The sequence below is a fragment of the Pleurodeles waltl genome, chromosome 9, assembly GCF_031143425.1.
Source record: "Pleurodeles waltl isolate 20211129_DDA chromosome 9, aPleWal1.hap1.20221129, whole genome shotgun sequence".
Lineage (NCBI taxonomy): Eukaryota > Metazoa > Chordata > Amphibia > Caudata > Salamandridae > Pleurodeles > Pleurodeles waltl.
Genome location: NC_090448.1, coordinates 181,252,367 through 181,266,644, shown reverse-complemented (window position 1 = coordinate 181,266,644; position 14,278 = coordinate 181,252,367). Strand labels below are relative to the sequence as shown.

The 14,278-nt window shown below is 39.3% G+C and overlaps 1 protein-coding gene across 4 annotated transcripts in view; it reads left to right on the top strand.

Annotated features, from left to right (window-relative positions):
- Positions 1–14,278, top strand: part of PTPRG (protein tyrosine phosphatase receptor type G) — a 1,030,330-nt gene that overhangs the window by 508,094 nt on the left and 507,958 nt on the right. For all 4 annotated transcript variants that reach the window (XM_069206538.1, XM_069206537.1, XM_069206540.1 and 1 more), the window contains exon 5: positions 8,259–8,354. In XM_069206538.1, coding sequence (XP_069062639.1) covers positions 8,259–8,354 — 96 coding nt within the window. The remainder of the gene's footprint in view (positions 1–8,258; positions 8,355–14,278) is intronic.

The following is a 14,278-nucleotide window of genomic DNA, read 5'->3' as shown; positions in this document are numbered from 1 at the left end:
TGAACTATGAAAATGTGTCTCAAAGAGGAGTGATAATTTTTTTTCTTCATATTAAGATCATAAACATTGGTGTATACATAAAAGGATGAATAAACATTATTTTATTTCAATACATGTCTCTTCTTCCTTTTTTATTGCCACCATATTGTTCTTTTTCTTTTATATTTAGGGAGCGACCCCTTCAGCAAGGGTCATTCCCTGGGGGACCAAATTGTTTCTAGGCCATTTCTGCCCCCACTGGGGGCAGATCGGCCTAATATAATTAGGCCTAACTGCCCCCAGGTGGGGGCATAAATCACTAGACACCAGGGATTTTTTTTTTTTTTAATTAACATAATGGGAGCGGCCCCTTGGGCAAGGGAGGCTCCCCAGGGGGGCAAATCATTTTTAAGCCATTTCTGCCCCCTGGGGGCAGATCGGCCTAATATAATTAGGCCGAAATCCCCTAGACACCAGTTTTTATTTTTTTGTTTGTTTTTTTTTGTTTTATGTTTAGGGAGTGATTCCTTCAGCAAGGGTAGCTCCCTGGGGGGCCAACTTCTTTCTCTGTCATTTCTGCCCCCCCGGGGGGCAGATTGGCCTAATATTATTAGGCGGATCTGCCCACGGGGGCAGAAACCATTAGACACCAGGGAATTTTTTTCATCTTATACTTGCGTATAAGGGGAGCGGCCGCTTGGGTAAGGGCCACTCCCAGGGGGGCAAATAATTTTTAGGCCTTTTCTGCCCTCGGGGGGGGGGGGGCAGAAAACCCCTAGACACCAGTGTTTTTTTATTTATTTTTTATTTATTTTTTTATTTTATGTTTAGGGAGCGACCCCTTCAGCAAGGGTCACTCCCTGGGGGACCAAATTGTTTTTAGCCCATTTCTCCCCCCCCCCCCCCCCCCTCCCAGGGGCAGAAACCACTAGACACCAGGAAGGTTTTTTTTTTAATTATCCTTATTCATAATGGGAGCAGGCCCTTGGGCAAGGGCTGCTCCCCGCGGGGGCAAAATATTTTTAGGCCTTTTCTGCCCCCCCTTGGAGGCAGATGGGCCTAATAAAATTAGGCCGATCTGCCTCGGGGGGGGGGCAGAAACCTCTAGACACCGGGGATATATATATATATATATATTTGTATTTACTTTGTTTTTATGTATGGGGAGCGAACCCCTAGGCAAGGGTCGCTCCCCTGGGGGACAAATTGTATTTAGGCCATTTCTGCCCCTCTTGGGGGCAGATCAGCCTATTTTTGTTAGGCCAATATGCCCCCAAAGGGTGCAGAAATCACTAGACACCAGGGATTGTTGTGTGTGTATGTGTGTGTTTTGTTTGGGGGGCTGCCCCTTGGGCAAGGTTCGCTCCCCATGGGGATACAATACTGTTGGCTATATCTGCCCGGGGGCTGATCGGCCTATTTTTGGAAGGCCCATCTGCCCCCAAGGGGGGGGGCGAAAGCCCAGCCAGAGACCAGGGAAGATTTTTTTTTCAAAATAAGAGGGTGGGGGTATGGCCATACCCTCACCCCAAATACATGGGGCCAAAGTTGTTCTGCCCACCAGTGGGCAGATGGGGCAATTACCCACGATCCACACCCCAGGGGGGCAGAAAGTCTACTAGATGGAATGAAATTAAAAAATATATATATATATATAGTGGGGTGGTGGCTACCAACCAGTATGGGCCTGGTTATGCCCCCACCTCACTGAAGGGGGTAACAGTCTTTCAGCTCTCCCCCGCACACCAAAACATTTTATCCCACAGCAAGCAAGAAGACATTTGATTATTTTGGGTTTTGTTTTTACATTTGGGCAATGAGAGCTTTGTAACTCTCAAAATTGTCCCACTTGGAATGGTTAGGGCTGCACTTCTTTGACTTTGGGACGCTGCCATGTAGAAAAATCCACAAGACCCAGACACATCTGAAAACTAAACATCTGGTGGATTCTAGGGTGGTGTGCTTCACATGCACCCAGCACCATTTTCTTACCCACATTGCCCTGCAAACCTCCAACTTTGCTGAAAATCACACATTTTTCCCACATTTTTGTGATGGAACCTTCCGGAATCTGCAGGAATCCACAAAATTCCTACCACCCAACATTGTCCCATCTATACCGATATAATAATTCTGCTGCACTTGTCAGCCTAAATTTATTTATTTTTTTTCAACCTGCCCTTTTGGACCCTCTTTGGTGCCCCCTCAATTTTAAAATTTTTTGGCTTTTCCCGTCACAGGCACTTGGCCCACCTACACAAGTGAGGTATAATTTTTACTGGGAGACTGAGGGGAACGTTGGGTGGTAGGAAATTTGTTGCGGTGCGGTGATCCCACACACAAATGTGGGGAAAAAAGTGATATTTGTTTTTAGCTAAATTTGAGGTTTGCGAGGATTCTGGGTGAGAAATCATTGGGGGATCCACGCGTCACATCTCCCTGGACTCTCTCGGGTGTCTAGTTTTCAGAATTGTCTGGGTTTGGTAGGTTTCTCTAGATCGCTGCTGAGCACAGGACCAAAAACACAGGTTGCCCCCCACGCCACCCTCCCCCCCCCAAAAAAAGAGGTTGTTTTGTGTTTGATAATTTTGATGTGTCCAGACAGTGTTTTGGGGCGTTTCCTGTCGCGGGCACTAGGCCTACCCACACAAGTGAGGTAACATTTTTATTGGGAGACTTGGGGGAAAACAGAATAGCAAAACAAGTTTTATTGCCCCTTGTCTTTCTCTTAATTTTTTCCTTCCAAATGTAAGACGGTGTGTAAAAAAGATGTGTAATTGAGAAATGCCCTGTAATTCACATGCTAATATGGGCACCCCGGAATTCAGAGATGTGCAAAAAACCACTGCTTCTCAACACCTTATCTTGTGCCCGTTTTGGAAATACAAAGGTTTTCTTGATACCTATTTTTCACTCTTTATATTTCAGCAAATGAACTGCTGTATACCCGGTATAGAATGAAAACCCATTGCAAGGTGCAGCTCATTTATTGGCTCTGGGTGCCTAGGGGTCTTGATGAACCTACAAGCCCTATATATCCCTGCAACCAGAAGAGTCCAGTAGACGTAACAATATATTGCTTTAAAAAATCTGACATCACAGGAAAAAGTTAGAGTAAAACATTGAGAATTTTTTTTGTTTTTTTCACCTCAATTTCAATATTTTTTTATTTCAGCTGTTATTTTCTGTAGGAAACCCTTGTAGGATCTACACTAATGGCCCCTTGCTGAATTCATAATGTCTACTTTTCAGAAATGTTTAGGTTTCTGGGATGCAGCATTGGTTCCCACCGATTTCTGTCACTAGGTGGAAGGAGGCTGAAAGTACAAAAAATAGTAAAAATGGGGTATGTCCCAGTAAAATGCCAAAATTGTGTTGAAAAATTGGGTTTTCTGATTCAAGTCTGCCTGTTCCTGAAAGCTGGGAAGATGGTGATTTTTAGCACCGCAAACCCTTTGTTGATGCCATTTTCAGGGAAAAAACCACGAGCCGCCTTCTGCAGCACTTTTTTCCCATTTTTATTTTTAAACTACATTTTTGCTGTATTTTGGCTAATTTCTTGGTCTCCTTCAGGGGGACCCACAAAGTCTGGGTACCTTTAGAATCCCTAGGATGTTGGAAAACAAGGCCGCAAATTTGGTGTGGGTAGCTTATGTGGACAAAAAGTTACGAGGGCTTAAGTGAAACTGACCCAAATAGCCAAAAAAAGACTTGGCACCTGAGGGGGAAAGGCCTGGCAGCGACGGTGTTAAATACTGCATCAAAAATTGGTAAATGGAAAGGAAAAGTATACTTGCCTGTGCTGACCACATCAGAAGACCTGCCACAGATGAAAAGTATCACTGCATAATCCCCTGCAAAGACTTAAAAGAATATGCATATTGGTTGTGGTTGTGCCCAGAAAGACAGTGGTAGTTACCAGCAGTATTCTGTTGCTGTGGCAGTCTGCAAGGAGCAGTGCAGCCCCAAACTATCAGAACTGGTCCACGTTTCCAAAATATTAGCTCCCCAAATCTGCATTAATTAAACTTTTGAGCACCTTTCATTTTTTTTCACACTGTATGGCTGACTGTGTAGTGTGCCTTAGAAGTGAAGGACCCTTGGTCCTTATCTAATGGTTGAAATAAGACTGATGGACATCTCACTGTATTGTATTGGTTACTATGAAATGTATTTTAAAGGCCTATAGTGATGCCCTTATTTTTGTATTTGTTTGGATGGGAAGCCATTTGGTAACTTTCTGAAATGCTTCATATTAGTGAAATGTAAATAACTGGCGAATTACCTTTATTCTACTGATATTTATATGATGGCATGACAAAGCCATTAGACATGTGATGTGCAAGCAATAAGTCATGTTACTTTAGGAATGGATATAGTATTCGAATTTGAGGGGTTAGGGTTTGCTAGCATGCAAGCGGTTGTACCTAGGGTATAAGAGGGTTTAGTTGACACTTTGGGGTTTATTTGACCTTTGTGACCTTTCCTTATTTTGCACCCTCTGTACTTTGCAAGACCAGTTAGTGTTCCCATTGGATTTGCATCTGCCTGCTTATATATATTTGTAATTTCATGCTTAATATGTTTTGTGTACATTAAAGTACTTTCCCATTATAAAGAAGAAGCTATTATTGGACATCAGTGTATTGGATTTTGCTGAGTTCACAACCCACAGCACCTCCCTAAGTGAGACTTAAATTACTCTACCTCCCTAACATGAGCTAAATAAAAGTTACTTAGTTATGCCTTTGTGAGGTCCCTGGTGGCTGCGGCACAGAGCTGACAGCCTTAACTTAATAAAATGTGTAAAGCATTTAGAAATGCCAAAAGAGTTAAAGCCAAAACAAAATTCACTCCAAGTTATAACAATAGTGAATGACTTAAAAAAAAAAAAATGACATCACAACAACAACAAATCCAGTAAGGGGAATCAGTGATATGAACTTTTAAAGTTTTAAATAAAAGTAACGCCAAAAAGCATTTTCCATTAACCACGGTCATTTGATTATGCTTGACCAGTATCTAGGTGTGATTTAAGACTGACTATGATGGAGCATGAGTATAATACAGAAAACGTAGTTCATCCTGGTCAGAAGTTTTACCTTCAAACATAATCTCTGAAAAGGAAGTCAAAAATCCTCTGCAGGGCAAGGCAGCAGGCTGGGGATGAGAAGGGCTTCTGAGGGTGGATAGTGGTCAGACGAAGTCTCAGTGAAGATATTGACTTCTGGAGGTAAAGCTTAGAGCGTGAGGAATTCAAAATTTGTGACCAATGAAAGTCCCTCACCAGCTGGAGCCAAAAAGTTTATAAATTCCAGGTTTTTTTACATGTTCAGAGGAATCCACTTTGACATAGCCAAGGGTCCCAGGACCTCCAACACAGCACTTGATCAAGACTAACTCTAGCAGAAGCCACCAGCAGGTTACAGAAGAGGTCCAGTTAGACATGGTAAGGTGGTTTCTTTGGGGGGGTGGGAGCTTAGCTTCTGCCAGCTTGTGTCCATGTAGCTTAACAGATGTTAGCCAAGACCCCTGGAGTTCATTTCTTTGTCCTTGGTTCAAATTGGAGCAAGTCCAGCTTTCATTTCTCCTCACAGGTCTTCCACATTTCCAGTACTGTTCTCAAAAGGGTGCTCAGGGGTGCAACATTTATGCATGCCACTACAGTAAAAATAGGGGTGACTCCTGGGCCCTCCCTAACCTAAAGGGAAAAAGTTCCCATAGGTAATACTACCTGCTTTTGCAGCAGATCCTGTGTACCCTACTGCTAACAGACCCACAGTGCCTCTTTCTGCCCGAATCCAACATGGCAGAATCTTTCTTACCTTGTTCCCACTCCAGAGGTGTGGCCTGAGAAATGGGCAACATGTCCTCTGTGGTCACGCCATAAGGGTTCTGGGGTCTGGTACCTGTCTGACGAGAAAGATGAAGGAGGGGCAGGTCCAAGTGTTAGCTTCATCAGCCTTTGACAATATATGCCTCTTTGTAGTTAATTAAGTTCCTGGGCACCACTCAGGTGTTCATTCTGCTAGATGAATTAAACACCTGCCCACCACCAAGAAATATGTCTCGGCTCTGGGAGCACGTTCACATTCCATCAAGTTGTCTATTCAGATCCTGGGTGACAGTCATGCAAACAGTCTACATGAGGCTTTAGGCAGGGAAGATGTAACCTTTTGCAATACATTTATTACAAATCCGATTTTGCTATTTAATTGGGCTTATAATAAATGTTTAAAAAGTCAAAGAATTTACTTTTATTAATATTTAGAATCTGGCTTAGGTCTGTCTTAAGTTGTTTGACAGGTCTAATTTTCAAGTCAATTCAGCTTTATTCAATTCAACAACTATAAAAGACAAATAGAAAAACAATAAAAACATATATGAAATTGCAATCCATGATAACATTTCAATTAAAAGATACTAAGTGATAAAAACAATAAACACATATATCATACTACTAATAAAGACCTTCTGATTTTCATGTCCTTCAAACAATTTCAGCAACGGATGCCTTTAAAATTGGTGTGATATTGTTAAAATAAAAAAGAGGGTAGGTCTACAGTGTTTAAAAGCTAAGCATTTTACAATGGGGGAATATAATGGTTAAATGTAAAAACTACAAAGAAAATATAGATGTAAAATGCTTTGAATAGAGAGCCTATCATGTGGGCAGTGTGTAAGGTTGTCTGTTAAACTTTTCTGAGGGAAAGCAAACAATAAATGTATTGTGGTGACAGAACCTTGTTAGCATAAAACTGAGTATTGCTGACCAATGAAAAATGTGGGTGTATACAGCAATTGGATAATGAAGGCAAAAATAACAAAAATTACACGTTTTGACCCTTCTTCATTTCTTCCTTCAACTCATATTCATTAGGTGTTTAAGATTCCCCTTACTAATCCAGTCTATTTATTCTGGACTGTCTAACAGTGAAGGAAGCCTTAGTTTATAATACATGATCTTATTGGAGGTACACCAAGTAATCTGCTTTAACCATCACGTTTGACAATCCTAGATTATGTTTAAATTAAAGGCAGTAGGTGTCTGGACCAAACCAAGAGCCACAAAAAAGTGGACTAACTTTGATACTATATTCTGTGTACAGGGCACCTAATTCAAGGAGACCTATGGCTGTTTCACAAGGGGAGCTGGCTGGCGTGTTCCTATGTTGAATTTACAGTTTTAAAACTGCAACAGTGATAGGTCTGCAGACATGTTTGCACTGCCACTGTAGTGGGTGACACCATGGGTGCTGCTGTCCACTAGTGACATTGGCTTACAGGTTCTGGGTACGGTTGGTACCCTATCCTAGCGACTTACAGGTAAATTAAATGTGCCAATTAGGAATACAGCTAATTTGGACTTTTTTCAGTGGTCGAAGCATATGCACAGGGGCCTTGTTAAAGTCCAAGTGGATTGAATAAAAGAAAACAGCAGCATCAATCCAATCACAAAAATGAGAGACATCATGCAAAAGAGGTATTTCCCTACAGTTTCTGAGAAAACCTCCAATTTTTGCCTGCTAGTTAGTGCATATGCTCTTGGTGACCATATGCATATCATGCTAAACATTCAAAGGCTCTGATTCTTATCAGCTGTGCTTTCCTGCTTTTGAACAAATAATTAAATTGATTTGCTCTATCTCCTACATTTGATGGGATGTTAGCCATGTATTGTATGCAAACACTGAGTCAAAAGGGAAGAAGTGTCAAACTGATGTTCTGTCCGTACAATTAGATCATACCCATACAGTATGTCCTTGAAAAAAACACAAATGTAGGGTTTTGATATTTTGCATTTGAAAAGTTTAAAAAAGACTTGGTTTAGTGCAGAAACAGACTTCCTGTGGTGCCAGGCGGTGGCGAAAACATACAGAGGAGGGAGAAAAACGTTAAATATCAAAGTTGCTTTCCTCTTCGTTTTTATCGCTTATAAAAAGCCGGAATGAAAGTTGTTTAAAAAAAAAAAAAAATGGCCCATGACACGTTGGTAGTCCATCGTGTAATAAAAGATAGAGACGGTTGCGAGTACTGTGAATGGCATGCTTACATTACATCTAAATCTAAATTGAGATTTTCGGTGATTGTACAAACTAGATTAATGCCGATTACTCAATACATGCTTTTTGAGGAAGTGATTACACTGTAAGGGGAGGACTGCGCGACAGAGTTGTTGTCTCATATATTGGGTATGTACATATATTGGGTGAGCTGTAAGGTAAATACAGCTGATTTAAAAGATCAAAATTAAGTTGATTATTTTTTTCCTATTACAGATGCAGATCTACTTTTACAATCCTGATGATTTTGATAGCTTTGGAGCAGCAATATTGGAAAATCGAGTCATTGGTGCCATGTCGGTCTTCTTTCAGGTAAATATAGAGCAGGTTCATGGAAGACTGCTGAGAGTATTTTTTTTTATTCATGAAATGTTTCTAGGTATAAAAGGATGCATCTGTTCTCTTCGTGCACCTGTCTAAATGAAGGATACTTAATGCTGTCTTGTGCGTGATTCAACAAGTAAATAATCGTGTTTGCAAATATAATGTGAAAGTGTGCATGAATTATCCTGATTTTTATTGCTGACTCGCATTTTAAAGGCGCATCTTTCCTGTTATCTATCTTACAACTAAATTCCTACTGTGCAAATTCATGTGAATAATATTAGCAGCTTAACGTGCACTTAAGTTGTCTTTGGTGTAAATAGGTTTATGAAGAGGAAGTGTATTTTTTTAACATTTTGATTAAAAATTGATTATTTTCGGGATGTACCAGTAAGTATAATGGACGCAAGAGAGCACCTTTATCGATGCCTCAGTGATTGTGATTCTCAATTTATTTTAAAACATACGAATGCCCATCTGGCTTATGTGTTGCCTCAGCACACTAGAGAGCTGTGGTACTTTCACAGAGCTTATTGCTTTTGACTTCTAGCCAAGCATGTAATAGTAATCCTGATGATCGGTGTGTTTCCAAAGAGTGTTGCTCCTGAATGATCAAAGGCAGAAAGTAGGTTATGGGAAGAGAAGAATAGGAAAGGCTCCTGGAAATTCAATAATTTTAAGTTGTCAGCAACATAAAGGGGTTTGCTAATAAGGAACATAACATAAAGGAGTGTTTATTTTGAAAATAAGTGCTGGGGTCCAGAGATTTTTTGTAGTATCGTATTAATGTTGCCGAATGCCAAATCTGCCTAACTTTTATTCCACTTCATGCCTTTTTTACTCAACTGTGCACTCCTTTCACTTTGTCACTATTATTAATTTCTACTGTTTGTCTCGGTTTTCCTATTTTATTTTTACTACATTTTCTCTTCCTTCATTTTAAAGTTCATTGATAAAAATAAGTCCTGGTCACCATACATCAGTGCAGGTGCCAACCACTTGCATACATTTAGCATTAAATAGTTTTTAGTCATGATGCCCCTCGTAGACAGCACCTACAGGTCAGTGTCCCGTTACAACCAATCCATATGCAAGAACCCAGTATGTTGATCCATTGTATTAAAATCGGCCACCGTCATAACTGAAATCCTGACACTAGATTTGATCCTTGGGTTTTAGTGGGGTAGTAAGTACCATGTATTGAAGTTGTTGGTCTCCTCCTGGGTTTAGTATTTTCTTATTTTGCTATAGTTCCTCACATTGCCCATGACTCTAATAACAATCTGATGGTAAATAGATGCTTGTTGCGTAGACCTATAATACTGTAATGGAGTGGCTGAAGGTGACGGGAGCGAGGCCGGAAAGTGGGATCTTTGTTCCTAAATGAATGCCACCATATGGTGGCCAGTATGATAGTCTATAGAAACTGGGGTTTAATGATAATCATTTTTTGTTACAATATTTGTAAGGGAAGATCCAATTTGACAATAAACAAGAAAGGAAGATATGCAGTAAGCTCCTTAGAAAAGCACCATCCCTATATGTATCCCCTGAGTGAAAGCAGCATAGGTAAACAACATGAAAACAAACAGTAAAAAAAAAATCCGAGCGTGCAACTACACCATAGTTCCTACTGCAATAAAGAACTAAGCAGAGCTAAAAGGAAAGCTCCACTGAAAATGCTCCAAAAGGTGGTGCACTGCAAATTATACAAAGAACAGTAAAACAAAAGGGCCAGGGCCAGTGTAACAATGTAGAAGACAATAATTATTACAAGTTTATTATTTCGTGAGTGGTCCAAAAAGGTGAGTCTTTGATTGCCACCAAAATGGGCAATATAGACGATAACAACAAAATGATATACAAACAAGAAAACCAAAGAAACTTAAAATCCTTATGTCCTTATGATCGTAGCAGGTTCATAAACAGGTAATGAGTTCATGATGAATGGCCAACGCGTTTCGCCCAACATAGGGCTTCTTCAGGGCTAAAAACATAACCAAAAGAAACATGTGTATTCTATGATATGGTACAAAGTGAATGAGTACAGGTAAAGAGGTGAAAGTAACAAAAAATTGTAAAAGAGATGGAGATAACAATATATTTACAACAGAACTACTCAAAATCTAAGTTGAGATAGTGTGTGCCAACAGTTGATAGAGATTAGCCAACCCATACATGATAAGATCAAGGTCATGCATGATCATGCAGCATGTGCCAATATAAAAGAACAAAATAATAGTTCTAATAATGTATATATTGCAAGTTAGTAGTGCGTGTCAAAAGAAAGAAAAGTGGTCAAAAGAATAAACAAACCAACAGTGAAAAAAATATAAATCTCAAGTTGTGCAACAAAAGATCTGGCGATATCATACCCCAAAATGTATCCAGTCAGTAGTAACGCAATGTATATTGGTATACGTAACACCTAAGAAAAGGATTCCAAAGATAAAAATGGTAAGTTTAATGTGTAACAGATATAGGAGAAAAACCCTTATGGTAATGAGGGAAAAGAGAAGGAAGAGGAGAGGCTTACCGCTAAATGAACAATTGAGCGAGTAACTCCGCAACAACTAAAGGATCCAAAAATGGCAAGCCCAAGGTAGAAATATAAATATATGTATGGCTCACGAAATAATGTCTGGAAGCAAGAAGACCAAAACGTCTTAATTTGAAACCAAAATGAGTACTGAAAGAAAAATGCATGAAGAACAATAAAAAAAGTGAAAAAAGGGGGGGGAGAGCCATTATAAGTGCAGTGAGGACTTACCATCCATAGGCAAGTGAGATGTGAGGCGGCAGAGTGCGGGTCAGAAATACCGCCAGGAGCACAAACGTGTGTTCAGCGTGACGCGCTGATCTTAAATGCCGGAAGGTTCAGCCGCGGTCAGAAACTGCGATACAAATCCGAAAGAGGAAACCGGTCCTGAGGCACAGATATGTGCCCGGGAACCGGAAGTAAGAGCAGTAGATTCCCTAACGTAAGGGAAAGTAAAATAGAAATTAAAAACGGACAAGGACAGCCGCCATATTGGGAGGAGGGTAGTGAGAAAGGAGGGCAGAGGAAGAGTATGTGTATTAAAGATGTAAATATACCAATATAATTGTGTCCGGTCAGTGAAAAGGAGTGAATAATTGGTGTGTCCCACAGCAAAAATAAAAAAGAAAGAAGAAAAAATAAATAAATATGAAAAATATTAATAGTAAGAAAAAGAGTAATGAGGCGAGAGACCTTAGAACCATATAAAGAACCCCAATACAAATGATGTCATATTATAACGCAAGTATAAATATGTATTCTTCTTTAAATAGACCAGTAAAACATATTATAAATAATGTATAATGTACAAAATGAATGCAATATAACCCCAAAAGTCCACACTAATGCAACATAATATACAGAAGAAATAAAAGACAATGTAGCAAGTAACGGAGAAAGATGGCAAAAATACATGATAATTGAAACATAGCAAACATAAAGAATATATATCAATGTGTGACCATGAAGGTATTGAAATTCGCAAGAAACTAACAGGTTACAGAAAATAATGAAATTCATGATCAATATTATGGCCTAGGTCTACCGCTTGTAAGCGACAGATCCAGGCCGCCTCTTTTTGGCGCAGAGTCAATTCTCTGTTACCCCCTCTCGGGCATTTTTAAAACTCTTAGACGTCAATGGCATCTCTTAACTGAGGTTCCGGGATTGAAAGAAATAATATCTTGCAAACCTAAAATTACTTATCGCAGAGGGTTAACCCTTAGGGATCATCTGTGTCCTAGTTACATTGCTTCTACTTACTCTGCCACTTGGCTCCCATCAAAACCAAAGGGGTTTTACACCTGCCATGGTTGCAATGTCTGTATTTTTGGCCGTGATAAAATTAGGGATTTCTTTTATCACAACTCAAGAAATTTCACTATTCACCAATTTATCAACTGCAATACAAAATTTGTTGTTTATATTTTGGGTTGTTCATGTAATAAAGTTTATGTGGGGAGTACTACACGCCCCTTGAAACTAAGAATACAGGAACACCTGCGAGCCATAAAAAAACCATGATTCTACATATCCATTTGCCACATATATGATACTAGCTCATTCTAATGATTCTACAATGTGGTTTCACAGTATTGAACATGTTCCTGTCTATCCGAGAGTGGGTAACAGAGAATTGACTGCGCCAAAAAGAGGCGGCCTGGAGCTGTCGCTTACAAGCGGTAGACCTAGGCCATAATATTGATCATGAATTTCATTATTTTCTGTAACCTGTTAGTTTCTTGCGAATTTCATTACCTTCATGGTCATACATTGGTATATATTCTTTGTTTGCTATGTTTCAATTATCATGTATTTTTGCCATCTTTCTCCTTTACTTGCTACATTGTCTTTTATTTCTTCTGTATATTATGTTGCATTAGTGTGGACTTTTGGGGTTATATTGCATTCATTTTGTACATTATACATTATATATAATATGTTTTACTGGTCTATTTAAAGAAGAATACATATTTATACTTGCGTTATAATATGACCCATCATTTCTATTGGGGTTCTTTATATGGTTCTAAGGTCTCTCTCCTCATTACTCTTTTTCTTACTATTACTATTAATATTTTTCATATTTATTAATTTTTTCTAATTTCTTTTTTATTTTTGCTGTGGGACACACCAATTATTCACTCCTTTTCACTGACCGGACACAATTATATTGGTATATTTACATCTTTAATACACATACTCTTCCTCTGCCCTCCTTTCTCACTACCCTCCTCCCAATATGGCGGCTGTCCTTATCTCTTTTTATTTTTAATTTTACTTTCCCTTATGTTAGGGAATCTACTGCTCTTACTTCCGGTTCCCGGGCACATATCTGTGCCTCGGGACCGGTTTCCTCTTTCGGATTTGTATTGCGGTTTCTGACCGCGGCTGAACCTTCCGGCATTTAAGATCAGCGCGTCGCGCTGAACACACGTTTGTGCTCCTGGCGGTATTTCTGACCCGCACTCTGCCGCCTCACATCTCACTTGCCTATGGATGGTAAGTCCTCACTGTACTTATAATGGCTCTCCCCCCCTTTTTCACTTTTTTTTATTGTTCTTCATGCATTTTTCTTTCAGTACTCATTTTGGTTTCTAATTAAAACGTTTTGGTCTTCTTGCTTCCAGACATTATTTCATGAGCCATACATATATTTATATTTCTTCCTTGGGCTTGCCATTTTTGGATCCTTTAGTTGTTGCGGAGTTACTCGCTCAATTGTTCATTTAGCGGTAAGCCTCTCCTCTTCCTTCTCTTTTCCCTCATTACCATAAGGGTTTTTCTCCTATATCTGTTACTCATTAAACTTACCATTTTTATCTTTGGAATCCTTTTCTTAGGTGTTACATATACCAATATACATTGCGTTACTACTGACTGGATACATTTTGGAGTATAATATCACCAGATCTTTTGTTGCACAACTTGAGATTTATATTTTTTTCACTGTTGGTTTGTTTACTCTTTTGACCACTTTTCTTTCTTTTGACACGCACTACTAACTTGCCATATATACATTACTAGAACTATTATTTTGTTCTTTTATATTGGCACATGCTGCATGATAATGCATGACCTTGATCTTATCATGTACGGGTTGGCTAATCTCTATCAACTGTTGGCACACACTATCTCAACTTAGATTTTGAGTGGTTCTGTTGTAAATATATTGTTATCTCCATCTCTTTTACAATTTTTTCGTTACTTTCACCTCTTTACCTGTACTCACTCACTTTGTACCATATCATAGAATACACATGCTTCTTTTGGTTAAGTTTTTAGCCCTGAAGAAGCCCTATGTTGGGCAAAAACGCATTGGACATTCATCATGAACTCAAGATTAAATTCGACAATAATTAAGAAAAAAAAT